The sequence below is a fragment of the Piliocolobus tephrosceles genome, chromosome 9 (genome assembly GCF_002776525.5).
Source record: "Piliocolobus tephrosceles isolate RC106 chromosome 9, ASM277652v3, whole genome shotgun sequence".
Lineage (NCBI taxonomy): Eukaryota > Metazoa > Chordata > Mammalia > Primates > Cercopithecidae > Piliocolobus > Piliocolobus tephrosceles.
In genome coordinates, this window is record NC_045442.1 from 103,607,330 (window position 1) to 103,621,323 (window position 13,994).

Sequence of the window (13,994 nt, forward strand, 5' to 3'; positions counted from 1 at the left end):
CACCTCACTCCCCACTCACCTCACTCCCCACTCACACCTCACTATGCACTCACCTCACTCCCCATTCACACCTGACTCCCCATTCACACCTCACTCCCCATTCACCTCACTCCCCACTCACACCTCACTCCCCACTCTCACCTCACTCCCTTCTCACTTCACTCCCCACTCACCTCACTCCCCACTCACCTCACTCCCCACTCACCTCACTCCCCACTCTCACCTCACTCCCCACTCTCTAATCTGCATGGCTTTAGTTACAGTCTTTATTCTGATGAATTCCAAATCTCCACTTCCAGCCTGTTTTTTTGCTTTTTTTTTTTTTTTTTTTTCCTAAGCTCCAGAAACCCATATACATTCATCTGCATCCTAGATAGTTCCACTTAAACGTCTATGGGTACTTCATTCAAATTAGGTCTTCTAATACCATATGCCACCCCAAGAAAACCAAACCAAGCAAAACCAAACCAACTTTTCCAACATTAGCCCTACTAAGTTGAGCCAGAGACGTGGGAATCATCTCGAATCACTCATTTCTATCTTCTCCAAGCAAGATTCCCAAATCCACACTCTTCTCTCCAGGCAGAGACCACCACCCTCTACCCAAACCATCACCACTTCCCATATGGACTAGTGAAATAGCCCCGTGTTCCCTACACCATTTTTTACGTCCACCCAACCCTGCACCCTGTAATTCTGAGAAATCTTCTAAGATACAAAATTTATAAAAATCCTCCCCCCCACACTTCAGCCTCTTCAGGGACTTTCCAATGCCCTTAAAAATGAACTCCAAACTCTTTACCAAGATGCCTCCCGAAGGATCTTAAAGGTGAGACCCTTCAAGATCTCACCTCTTAAGTCTCACTTTCTCTCATGCTGCCTTTCCTATTTTTTACTCCAGTCATTCTGAACTAGAAAAAAAAAAAAATCACCTTCTCTCTCACTCTCAGATCTATGCAACATGATGATTTGTCCAATCAGCATCCCTTTCATGCTGGATAACTCTTTGTCCCTTAGGCCTTGGCGAGTCAGCCCTTGAACCTTTATATTAGTTGAGGTTCCGTCATTGTATGGATGTGTCATCTCTTCATCTCCTCCTCCCTCCAGTGCTATTTGTTATTCTTGTAATTTCTTAATGCCCGTCCTCCCCACCAGTTGTAAGCAACATGGTGGCAAAAGAATATATAGAGTCGATCCACATTATTCAGATTCTCCTTGGGAATTTGCCTACTTGCTCAAATTTACTTGTAACCCCCTAATCAATACGGTCATTCTTGGATGTGCTCAGAGAAGTGAAATATGTGAATTGTCCAATGCACACGTTCTCAGCTGGGGTTGAAGAAGGCGATTCTCTGCCTTCTTGTTTCAGTTCTCATACTGTAAGCAAGTGTCCATTTTGCAGTCCATTTAGTGCCATAATTTTTGGATTTTTGTTTTTGTTGGTTATTTCACTGTTCGCAATGGTCCCAGATGTGGTGCTGAGGTGCTGCCTATGGTTTGTAAGTGCAAGAAGGCTGTGGTGTGCCTGAAAGAGAAAATATCTGTGTTAAATAAGCTCCACTGCATGAGCTGTAATGCTCTTGGCCATGAGTTCAATGTGAATGAATGAACAATATATATGAAATCAGGTGTCTTCAAACAGAAATACACATAAAACAAGGTTATGCATCCATCAACTGATGAAAATGTTGTAGCCAGAGGCTTGCAGGAACCTAATCCTATATTTCTCCTAAGAGAAACAGTTTAGTATTGGCTAATCCAGTGTTTGCAGTTACTTTACAGAACAAAGCTACTGCAAATAGTAAGAATCAACTGTACTTTAATAACTTTGATATCCTCAGTAGCTAACACAGTGACTCTCATGTAATAGTTATTCAATAAATATTTGTTGAAACTGAATTTTTATATGTACTATATATGTATATAGACTTATACATATGTACACACACATACTTTATACATATACATGTAGAAATAATATGTAATATAGAAATAAATTAAGCTGAAGTAGTCTTTCATGCCAAAGATGTGCCTCACAGCTGTATTGTTACTTTTTGCCTCTTAAAAAATGCTTAAATGTAGGCTTAGTTTTAATACCACCTTTATTTTTATTTTTGTCTAGGATGCTGGGGAAATGGTTCGTTCCTTTGTCGGTGGTTTGGAACTTATTGTCAATTTACTGAAATCAGATAACAAAGAAGTCTTGGCAAGTGTATGTGCTGCCATTACCAACATAGCAAAAGATCAAGAAAATTTAGCTGTTATTACAGATCATGGAGTTGTTCCTTTGTTGTCCAAGCTGGCAAATACGGTAAGTAACATATCTTTTTGTTTTACATGCATATTGTCCTGAGATATCATGGTGTAATGATGAAAACAATGAGTTTTCAGTCCAGAAACCTGGATTCAAGTTTAATACTCATTGCTAATGAGGTATGAGATTTGGTCAACTCATTTAGTTTCTCTGAGACATATGTGAAAGTGTATTTTAAACTATAAAATGTTAATATTACAAGATCCTTGTAAAATAGAAGCTGTTTCTTATTTGCCACTGGCAAGTAAAGTGGCAAATACAAGCACTACTATGTAAGTGTTAACTATCATCTTCACCACCACCATCATGGTTATGATTCTTGATGGTTGTTCATGCCAACGTTAGAAGTCAAATGTGCCTCCCCCAGCTTAGCAAGCTTCAGTCGATGGCATTCTTGAGCTGCAAGACTTTGGCAATGATTGCATTGTTTATCCAGAGCTGGGCCAGACAGAATAAGCGGCCTTGAGAGACAATGACTTCATCATGACCAGAGGTAGTTGAGCATAGTTTGCACTACACTTGGCAGAAAAGTCATAGAGCAGAAATTCAGACCCTGGAAGGATGGTTGGTCTAGAAGACTTTGAGTTCCTAAGAGTATCTGTCAGATTCAGTTAAGGACACCAAGTTGTTGCCTGAATCAAGAGAATAGTACTCTTAATAAACACAAAACCATTCGATTCGGTTATAGTATGCCCATACAAGGCAATTACATATACAAAGAAGGATATAGGCTGCATCAAAAAATAGAGAAAGAAAAATGGAAGACCCAAAATGTGTCTTCAGATTTGCTGCACTCTCTTCTCCCTCTTAGGAGCCAAGGGAACCAAGAGGTATTACTGATATTGATGTATTCCTAGGGTGGAGAAATCGAGTCAGTCCACTTATCCCAGTTAAGTGCATAATTCCTTTAAGAATATCCAATATTCTTTAAATATTTGGATTACAAAACAACTTGCTAATCTGTAATTTTGTGCTGTGTAGTAGACTTACTCTAAAGAAAATCTAGCCTTGAGCTAATGACTAATGTCAGATGCTTGGTCACCTTTGAGTGCACTGACTACATTCAGTTCATAAGAAGACAACTCAAGATTGAACATTGGTCCATGGGTGACCCTACCAAAAGTCTAGTTCCTTCAGCTGGGTGCAGTGGCTCACGCCTGTAATCTCAGCACTTTTGGAGGCCAAGGCAAGTGGATCACTTGAGGCCAGGTGTTCAAGACCAGCCTGGCCAACGTGGTGAAACCCCTTCTCTACTAAAAATATAAAAATTAGCTGGACGTGGTGGTGGACACTTGTAATCCCAGCTACATGGGAGGCTGAGGCATGAGAATCGCTTGAACCCAGGAGGCAAGTTGCAGTGAGCTGTGATTGCACCACAGCACTTCAGCCTGGGCAACAGAGTGAGACTCCGTCTAAAAAAGACTAGTTCCTTCAAGACATCGCCTAGGTAGTCAGCCAGCTGGCCCTTCTCTCTACACTCATTGGTGTCTTAATGGTTAATAAGCATAAAGTGCTTATCGACATGATCTTGCAGGGTCATTACAATGCACAGATCCCAATTCATTTTCCTTTGCACAGAATAACAATAAATTGAGACATCATCTAGCAGAAGCTATTTCACGTTGCTGTATGTGGGGCAGGAATAGAGTGGCCTTCGGTGAGCACAAAGCAGTGGCTCCACTAGTGCGTTACCTGAAATCGAATGACACCAACGTGCATCGGGCGACAGCTCAGGCCTTGTACCAACTCTCAGAAGATGCTGATAACTGCATCACCATGCATGAGAATGGTGCAGTAAAGGTACAGTTGAATGACTTTGTGGTTTAGTCCAAGTTTGGTGGTAAATGTAGGCTGGAAAGAAACTTAGGCATCACTAAGATTTCTCTAAAGGAGGTATTCAGAGACACAAAAGTTCCTGCCTGCTGCATCATGCCTGCATTCAAGCCATGCATTACCAAGATTTTTTTTTTTTTCTTTTTAAACAAAGTCTCGCTGGGTTGACCAGGCTGGAGTATAGTGGTGCAATTATAGTTCACTGCAGCCTTGAACTCCTGGGCTCAAGTGATCCTCCTGCCTCACCCTCCCAAGTAGCAAGGACTACAGGTGCATGCCACCATACCTGGCTAATTCTTTTAATTTTGTATACAGACAGGGTCTTGCCATACAGCCCTGGCTGATCTTGAACTGCTGGCCTCAAGTGATCCTCCTGCTTTGGCCTCCCAAAGTGCTGGCATTACAGGAGTGAGCCACAATGCCCAGCCAGTGTGTTACGATGATTTATGCTGCAGAAAAGTTGTACGGAGATAGAATTTTTCTAAATTAAAGCATAGAAATGTCCTTAGTAAAATAATCATTTCGTAATTTGATATTGATGAAAGAAAATGTACAGCATATGAACAAACAGTAGTATTCACAATTCTATTGGCTATAGTGTTTACTTAACACATAAATAATAAAGGATAGAGACAACCATAGGCACCAACTAAACACCAAAGGAACTGGCTGAAACAATAAATAGGTGGAGCTTGTCAGTCTAAACCATAACGACAATGGATAGATTCAAAGACATGTTCGTTTGTTTAAATCTGTGCATCAGTAGACAATTAGGAAAGTTTCTGTAAAGAGACTCTAACTTATCTACACATTGCAAACTACCTAGATATTCTGCTGGCAATAAATATAAAAATATTTAGAGTACATGAACAGCTTACATGTATTAGGAAAATTTGATTTAAAATATTAGTTCTTTTCTATAGCCTGTTTCCTTGTACAATATCATTTTACTGTTTATTACCTTCATTTGGAGCCTATGACAACCAGATGCATTTACATCTTAAAATAGATGCCCAAAGTGGACTTGTTGTTTTAGCTAAGAGTTAAAAACTCCAGTTAGTCATATCTAGTCAAATCTAGATATGCCAGATATGAAACATCTTAGGAGGAATCGTACTCATAACATACCAATTGGTAATTTTTGAGGCAATTATTTTAATTAATTCTTGAAATCTATTCCAGTGGGAGAATATGATGTTAATTTTTCTGAAATTAAACTCAATTTATGTTTGAATGTGTCAACCTTTCCATTATAAATCTGTTTTTACGGCATGTAAATTAGGCCAGATTAGTTTCTTCAAGCAAAAATCTGGCCAAAAAAAAAATCTTTTAAACTAAGTAACAAGTTTTAAAAGTAGATTATAAAAAACATATTGGAGGCCGGGCGCGGTGGCTCAAGCCTGTAATCCCAGCACTTTGGGAGGCCGAGACGGGCGGATCACGAGGTCAGGAGATCGAGACCATCCTGGCTAACACGGTGAAATCCCGTCTCTACTAAAAACTACAAAAAACTAGCCGGGCGACGTGGCGGCGCCTGTAGTCCCAGCAACTCGGGAGGCTGAGGCAGGAGAATGGCGTGAACCCGGGAGGCGGAGCTTGCAGTGAGCTGAGATCAGGCCACTGCACTCCAGCCTGGGCGACAGAGCGAGACTCCATCTCAAAAAAAAAAAAAAAAAAAAAAAAAAAACATATTGGAACATTAACTTCGAGTTGTTCAAGAATGCTAAAAAGGCCATTGTCTCAATATGACTGTGTTCTCATTTCAAAAAGGAAGATATTTCTAATTTAAAAGTATGCATACTTTTATTGAACAGGGACTTGCACAACCTAAGTATGCAGTCTTAAAAAAAAAAAAAGAAAACTATTTAAGTAGCCAGGTAGAAGTGTCTGACATATAGCATATGCTTAGACAATTGCCAGTTAGTTTAAGCTCAAAAAGTTTTAAAATGTATTGGCACGCACCTGTAGCCCCAGCTACTCGGGAGACTGAGGCAGGAGAATTGCTTGAACCTGGGAGGTGGAGGTTGCAGTAAGCTGAGTGCACCACTGCCACTGCACTCCAGCCTGGGTGATAGAGTGAGACTCTGTCTCAAAAAAAAAAAAAAAAAAAAGTATTAAGGTGTACATGTAATGGTTCAGTTGACATAAATGCCTGGTGTATATGCAACTCACAATGATTTCTTCAGATGCAAGCCAATAGATAATCCAAAATCATTTATGAATATTATCCTACCTTGTAAAGTGATCAAACTATGTTTGCCCACCCACACAGGTAGGAAAGTTTCTGTAAAGAGAAACTGTAGAATTAGAAAAAGTAAGGCAATAAGAAAGATTTAGAGTGAAGGACAGAAAAGAAAAAAGCAAAGAAGGAAAATGGTGTCTGTTGTGTTCTAGAGCCTTTCCCAGATTATCCTTGGGTTTCTTGGGGACCTTTCTCTTTAGTCTGTTTGCATTTCCAACAACCTGTTATTTCTACTGGAGGAAAACTGTAAAGAATGGGGTACTTTTTGTAAATTACCCTGCAGTAACATAGAGGCAGACCTTACCATGCTGTGTTACCAGCAAAAATATGCAACCTGGAGATTGTCTCTCTCAACCTCTTTTTCCTACTCTGTTCTGAGCCCCAGAACTTGTGGGGTCATGGGGGAAGCATAACAACCTGTGTTTCCTTGCTCTGGTTTTCTTTAAGGAGGAAAAAATGTAGGTGTGGCATACTGGGTGTTGGTAGAATCATAATTTGATAGTTGCTTGGATATGGGAATAAAGGAAAGCCTAGTAAAAAAATGATTCCAGATTTCAGTCTAGACGAAGAGGAAGAGGAAGAGTTTATGAGCAAAATATTTTGGCACATCGGGGTGGTTCAATTACCTGCAAAGAATGTGTCACAATTACATGTGTGACTGCTAACATTTCTGACTTTGAATGCAGGTAAATTTTATCCAGTATTTTGGCAAAACCCTGGGTGTCTTTGTTCCTAACTCCTGCTGCCCGCTTCTTGTCAAATGCTTGTCATGTTATTTTCCAGTTGTACAAACATTCCTGCTGCAGCTGCCAACGACTGAATGTTGACAGGCTCTTTGACAATGACCAGAGTCACCCTGTCACCTATTCATAAGTAATTGATCCTAGGATTAGCTGCTTTGTTAGACAATTTCCTCAACAGCAGTGGCCGATGTAATGCGGTGTGTCTGTCTCCTGAAGGCTGAGGTTTATTCTGTCCCGACAGTGACGGAGCAGGGTCTGGAATATGATGAGTCAGTTTCTAATGTGTTCAGTTTGAATCGTCAGTTTAAATTTTAGGTGCAGAGCAGCGCTGTCCAGCAGAAATGTCACATGTGCCACGTATGTGATATTAAATTTTCTAGCAGTCACACTTTAAGAAAAGAAAAAAGGAAAAGGTGAAATTAATTTTAGTAATATATTTAACCCAATACACTTGACCCTTGAACAATGCAGGAGTTAGGGGTGGAGACCCACTACACTGTCAAAATCCACATATAACTTTTGACTGTACCAGAACTTAACTGCTAATAGCCAACTGTTGATCAAAAACATCAACAGATGATTAATACGTATTTCGTATGTTATATGTATTATGTATTAGTACAATAAAATTAGCTAGAGGAAGAAAAGTGTTAAGGGAATCATAAGGAAGAGAAAATCTATTTACTGTTTATTAAGTGGAAGTAGATCATCATAAAGGTCTTCATCCTTGTCATCTTCACGTAGAGTAGGCTGAAGAGGAGGAGGAAGAAGAGGGGTTGGTCTCACTGTCTCAGGAGTGGCAGAGGCTGAAGAAAATCCACATATAAGTGGACTCGTGCAGTTTAAACTTTTGTTGTTCAAGGATAAACTGTGTATATCCAAAATATTGTTATTTCAACATATAATCAATATAAAAATTACTTAAGATACTTTATATTATTATTATTGATTTATTTTTGAGACGGAGTTTCAGTCTTGTTGCCCAGGCTGGAGTGCAATGGCTGAATCTCCGCTCACTGCAACCCCCGCCTCCTGGGTTTGAGCGATTCTCCTGCCTCAGCCTCCTGAGTAGCTGGGATTACAGGCACCCGCCACCATGCCCGACTAATTTTTGTATTTTTAGTAGAAACAGGGTTTCACCATGTTGGCTAGGCCGGTCTCGAACTCCTGACCTCAGGTGATCCACCCACCTCGGCCTTTGTACCCAAGTCTTCAAAATCTCTTGTGTGTTTTCCAGTATATCTCAGCTTGCACTAGCCACTTATTCTTGTCATCTTCACGTAGATTTGGTGAGACGGAGTCTTGCTGTGCCCCAGGCTGGAGTGCAGTGGCGCAATCTCGGCTCACCGCAACCTCCGCCTCCTGGGTTCACGCCATTCTGTCTCAGCCTCCCGAGTAGCTGGGACTACAGGCGCTTGCCACTACGCCTGGCTAATTTTTTGTATTCTTTAGTAGAGACGGGGTTTCACTGTGTTAGCCAGGATGGTCTCGGTCTCCTGACCTAGTAATCCGCCCGCCTGGGCCTCCTAAAGTGCTGGGATTATAGGCGTGAGCCACCGCGCCCGGCCTCACTAGCCACATTTTAAGAGCACACCAGTGGCTAGCGGTTTCCTTGCCGGACCGTGCAATTCCAGAGGGGAGAGTGGAGAGATTTGGAAATTATCAACAGGGGTTATTAAACCATTAATGAGAGTGGAGGAGATGTTTTTGGCAGAGAGTTTAGAGAAGCCTGGGAAATATCTACATTTTCACTTTCGGGGCATGTAAACTAGGAAGAAGTGCTGTCAGACTAGACTGGAGAAGTTACGAGGTTAACCAGGAGTTCTAGAAGCCAAAGGAAGAGCAAGTTTCAGAAGAGTTTGTATTTAAATACTGCTAAGAGGTCAACAAGGATTTCCTGATCCAATTACGTTGAAAAATCAGCTTGTGTTTAGAAGAGGTAAAAATCTCTTCTAAATGTGTTAATCAATTCCCTCTAATACAGTGTGATAGGAGTATTCAATCCTATTCTCTTTATGATTTTGCACAGACCTCCTTTTCAAATGTATCAGCCCAGGGATTTGTACCATTACAAAACCTTGTGAATGTGGATGCAAATTTGTTGGAAACTATGTGGAAAATATGAGAAGTCTAAGAGGTATCCGAGTTATTTGCTAATTATAACAAAACTGTAGCATAGGAGAGTAATGGGGAAGAATAAATTGCAGGAAAAAATTCATCAAGGCAAGCCCTTTCCTAGGACAGAAAAAGTGATCAAGTAGAAAACTGATGAGCACCTATTAAAGGCGTCAAGCTTCTTTCCCCATGGTGACATTGGATTTGTTTTTGCAAATGTCTATACCAGGCAAGTGAAAACTACATCATGGCTTATAACTTTCTGAAAGACAGGAAATTGAAGAGATTGCAGACAAATACAATCAGAAGTATGTCCAGCATTGGCAGAGTGAGTGGAGAGCAGTTCAACTGGAACTGCTGAATTGGTACAGCCAACAGGCTCGCTGCCTCCTAGGCTCAGTACATGTACTGGCGTTCCAGAGGGCCAGAAAGATGATCCCAGATGCAAACACACCCATCATTTTTGAAGCCTAGCACAGGAAAAAAAAAAAAAAAAATACTGCTAATGTTTGCGAGTCAAGTAAACGGATTTTAGATACTAAGGTCACCTAGAAACACTCATTAAGTGCCCGTATACTTAATTTTTTATCTAAATATATTTTCTGTTAATTAAAACTCTTAATGTCGCTGTAGTTTTGAGTGCTTTTCTCCCATTCCAGACTTTCCTTGGAGTGCCAAGAAGAGTTTACTAGGTGATGTGCTATTAAATAACTTAATAACTAGATGAAATCTTTTACTGATCCTAATCAATTGGTATCGATGAATATATACTACATACAGAGTAATAAACAGACTTGTTTCTGATTGGCTTTTTTCTTTTTATTTGTATTTCTCCTGTAAAGCGAGAAAGAAGTTCATGATTACTGAAGGGGTCTAGTAAGTTAGAGTTTAGTTCATCATGTTTAACTTTAATATCATACGTACATCAACTGCTTTTCTTATTTCATTTTTTTTAATTTTAAGAAATCTTGACAGCTTTAAGGAATAATTGACATACACATGCACATATTTAAGGTGTACAGTTTGATGGATTTTGACATATATATGCATATACCCACACATATACATGAAACTATTACCAAACCAAAATGATGATCACCCAAAATTTCCCAGTACCCTTTCATAATCCCTGTCTCCTGCTCCACTCTGCCTGGGCCAATCACTGGTCTGCTTTCTGTCAATATAGATAAGTTTTCATTTTCTAGAACTTAAGAAAAATGGGTTCCTACTATAAGTACTTGGTTTTTGGTTTGGTTTCCCTCACTCAGCTTACTTATTTTCACATTCATTCACGTTCTTACGTGGATCAATCAACTCTTTTATCACTGAGTGGTAGTCCGTTGTATGAAATTATCATAATTTGGTTATCCTTTCTTTTTGGTTTTGTTTAGTTTTGTTTTGTGACAGAATCTCTCTCTGTGGCCCAGGCTGGAGTGCAGTGGCGCGATCTGGACTCACTGCAACCTCTACCTTCTTGGCTCAAGCAATTCTCTTGCCTCAGCCTCCCGAGTAGCTGGGGTTTCAGGCGTGCACCACCACACCGGGCTAATTTTTATATTTTTGGTAGAGACTGGGTTTTGCCATGTTGGCCAGACTGGTCTCGAACTTTTGACCTCAAGTGATCTGCCCATCTCGTCCTCCCAAAATGCTGGGATTACAGGTGTAAGCCACTGTGCCCAACCGCCTTTCATTTGTTAATGAATATTTATTTCCAATTTGGGTTGTTACAAATAAAGCTGCTACAAACATTCATGTACAAGTCATTGGGTGGATATTTGCTTCCTCTTCTCTTAAGTAAATACACAGGAGTGAATGGCTGGATCATACAGTATGTGTACCTTTAACTTTTTAAAGAATTGCCAGACCGTTTTCCAAAGCGTGTCATTTTTGCATTCCCACCAGCTGTGTAGGAAAGCATCCCTGCCAACACTTGGTATGGCCAGTCTTTTTGATTTTAGACTTTCTAATAGGTACGTCATGGTATCTTATGATTTCAATTTCAATTTTCCTAATAATTAATGATGTGGACATCTTCTTACGTGCTTGTATATCAGCTGTATAACTCCTTGGGCAAAGTGTTCACATTTTTTGACCACTTTTTGATTGGGTTGTTTGTTTTCTTATTATTGAGTTTTGAGAGTTCTGTATGCATTCTGGTTGCTTACCAATGTGTAATTTGCAAATATTTTCTCCCAGTCAGTAGCTAGTCTTTCATTCTCTTAACTGTGTCTTTTGAAGAGCAGAAGTTTTTAATGTTGATGAAGTCCTTTTTTTTTTTTTAATGAATTGTAGTTTTGGTTGCATATCCAAGAAATATTTGCCTAACACATGGTCACAAGGATTTCATGCTTTCTTTTGAAATTTTATAATTTTTGGTTTTTCACTTTTAGTCTATGACCCATTTAAGTAAACTTTCTTGTGATGCTAATTATGAATCAAAGTTCATTTGGAGGGCATATTAGCAGCATTTGTTGAAAAAACTGTTTGTCCTTTTCTCACTGAATTTCTTTTGCAATTAACAAAAACAACTGAGCCAGGCACAGTGGCTCATGCCTGTAATCCCAGTACTTTGGGAAGCCAAGGCAGGAGGATTGATTAGCCTTAGGAGTTTGAGACCAGCCTGGGCAACATAGTAAGACCCCATCCCCCTGACCTCCACACACAAAATATTAGCCACGCATGGTGTTGTGCACCAGTAGTCCAAGCTACCAGGAAGGCTGAAGTGGGGGATCACTTGAGCCTGGGAAGTTGAGGCTGTGGTAAGCCGTGATCACACCACTGCATTCCAGCCTGGGCAACAGAGTCAGGTCCTGTCTCAAAAAAAATTAAATAAATTAATTAATTAACAAAAATAAAAATCAATTTGATATACGTTTTTGTTCCATTGTTATATTTGTCTATATTTATGCCAGTACCACACAGTTTTAATTACTGTGGCTTTACAAAAGTAAAATTAGGTAGGATAAGTCTTCCTACCTAATTCTTTATTCAAAGTTGTTTGGGTTACTCTAGTGCCTTTACATTTCCACAGGAATTTTAAAATCAGTTTGCCAAGTTATACAGGAAATGCTTTCTGGGATTTTGATTGGAATGCTGTTGAATTTATGTATTTTGGGGGGAATATCGATGTCTTAACAATATTAACTTTCCCCAATCACGAACAAGGGATACTTTTGTTAATTCAAGTCTTAACCTTTCAGTAACATTTTATAGTTTAGAGTGTACAGGTCATTCAAATCTTTGTCAGATTTATCCATATATGTTTAACATTTTGATGTTACTGTAAATGGTATTTTTAAAATGTCAATTTCTGATTGTTTATTGGTATGATGTAGAAATAGAATATGTATGTTAATCTCGTGTCTTCCAATCTTGCTGAACTCACTTATTCTAGTAGGTTTTTAGATTCCATCAAACTTTCTACATAGACCAGAAATCAACAAACCTTTTCTCTAAAAGGCAAGATAATAAATATTTTAGGTTTTATGGGTCAATAGAGTCTCTGTTGCAGAATCTTCTTTGTTTTACTGTTACTGTTGCTATTATTTTTATTATTTACAATAGAAAAATGTAAAAATAATGTTTCATTTTGTGATTTTGAGCTATACAAAAACACATTGTAGTTTCTCAGCATGTCACATAAACAATCATGTCATCTGTGAATAAACAGTTTTTCTTTTTCCTTTTAAACCTGACTGCCTTTTAATTATTTTTCTTGCCAGATTGCACTGGCTGGAAACTCCTGTGCAGGTTGAACATCCCTAATCTAAAATCTGACATCCAAAATTCTGCAAAATCTGAATTTCTTTGAGTGCCAGTATGATGCCACAAGGGGAAGATTCCACACTTGATGTCACATGACTAACTGCAGTCAAAACACAGTGAAACTTTGTTTCACATACAGTATTATTTAAAATATTATATCAAGTTACCTTCAGGCTATGTGTATATAAGGTACATACAAAACATAAATGAATTTTGTGTTTAGACTCATGTCCCACACCCAAGATATTCTGTATATGCAAATATGCTGAAATCTGAAAATTTGAAACACTTTTAGTCCCAAGCATTTTGCGTAGTGATAGTTGACCTACACAATATTGAAAAGAAGTGATAAGAACAAATACCCTCATCTTATTCCCTATCTTGGGGGAGTGCATTCAGTCTTTCACCATTAAGCTTTATGTTAGCTTTCAGTTTTTTTAGGTGACCTCTATCATGTTGGAAAGTTCCCTTCTATTACTGCTTTGATGAGAATTTTAGAAATCAAGAATATATATACTAGATTTTCTCAAATGCTTTTTCTATACCTATTGAGATTATCTTATTATTTTTTCTTTTTTGGTTTGTTATTATCATGACCATATTGATTGGTGCCCGAATGTTAAACCAACTCACTATTGTTGGGAAAAACCTACTTGACCATGATATGTTACTCTTTTTATACATTATTGAACTCAATTTGCAAAAATGTTGTTCAGAATTTTGAATCTATGCTCATGAGAGATATTGGTGTGTGGTATTCTTTCCTTGCAGTGTCTTTGCTTTTGTATCAGGTCATGCTGGCTTCAATGAATGAGTCAGGAAGCATCCCTTGCTCTGCAATTTTCTGGAAAAGATTTATAGTACTGCTATTTTTTTCTCCTTAAATATTGTAGATATTTGGTACAATTCACAAGTAAAGCCATCTGAACATAATGTTTTTGTTTGTGGAATGTTTTAAATTACAAATCTAATTTCTTTAACC

The 13,994-nt window shown here is 38.9% G+C and overlaps 1 protein-coding gene across 1 annotated transcript in view; it reads left to right on the forward strand.

The window, feature by feature from the left end:
* LOC111528052 (armadillo repeat-containing protein 4) overlaps positions 1–13,994 on the forward strand; it is a 162,718-nt gene that overhangs the window by 105,534 nt on the left and 43,190 nt on the right. The window contains exons 10-11 of the mRNA XM_026448211.1: positions 2,123–2,311; positions 3,893–4,114. Of these exons, the coding sequence (XP_026303996.1) occupies positions 2,123–2,311; positions 3,893–4,114 (411 nt within the window). The remainder of the gene's footprint in view (positions 1–2,122; positions 2,312–3,892; positions 4,115–13,994) is intronic.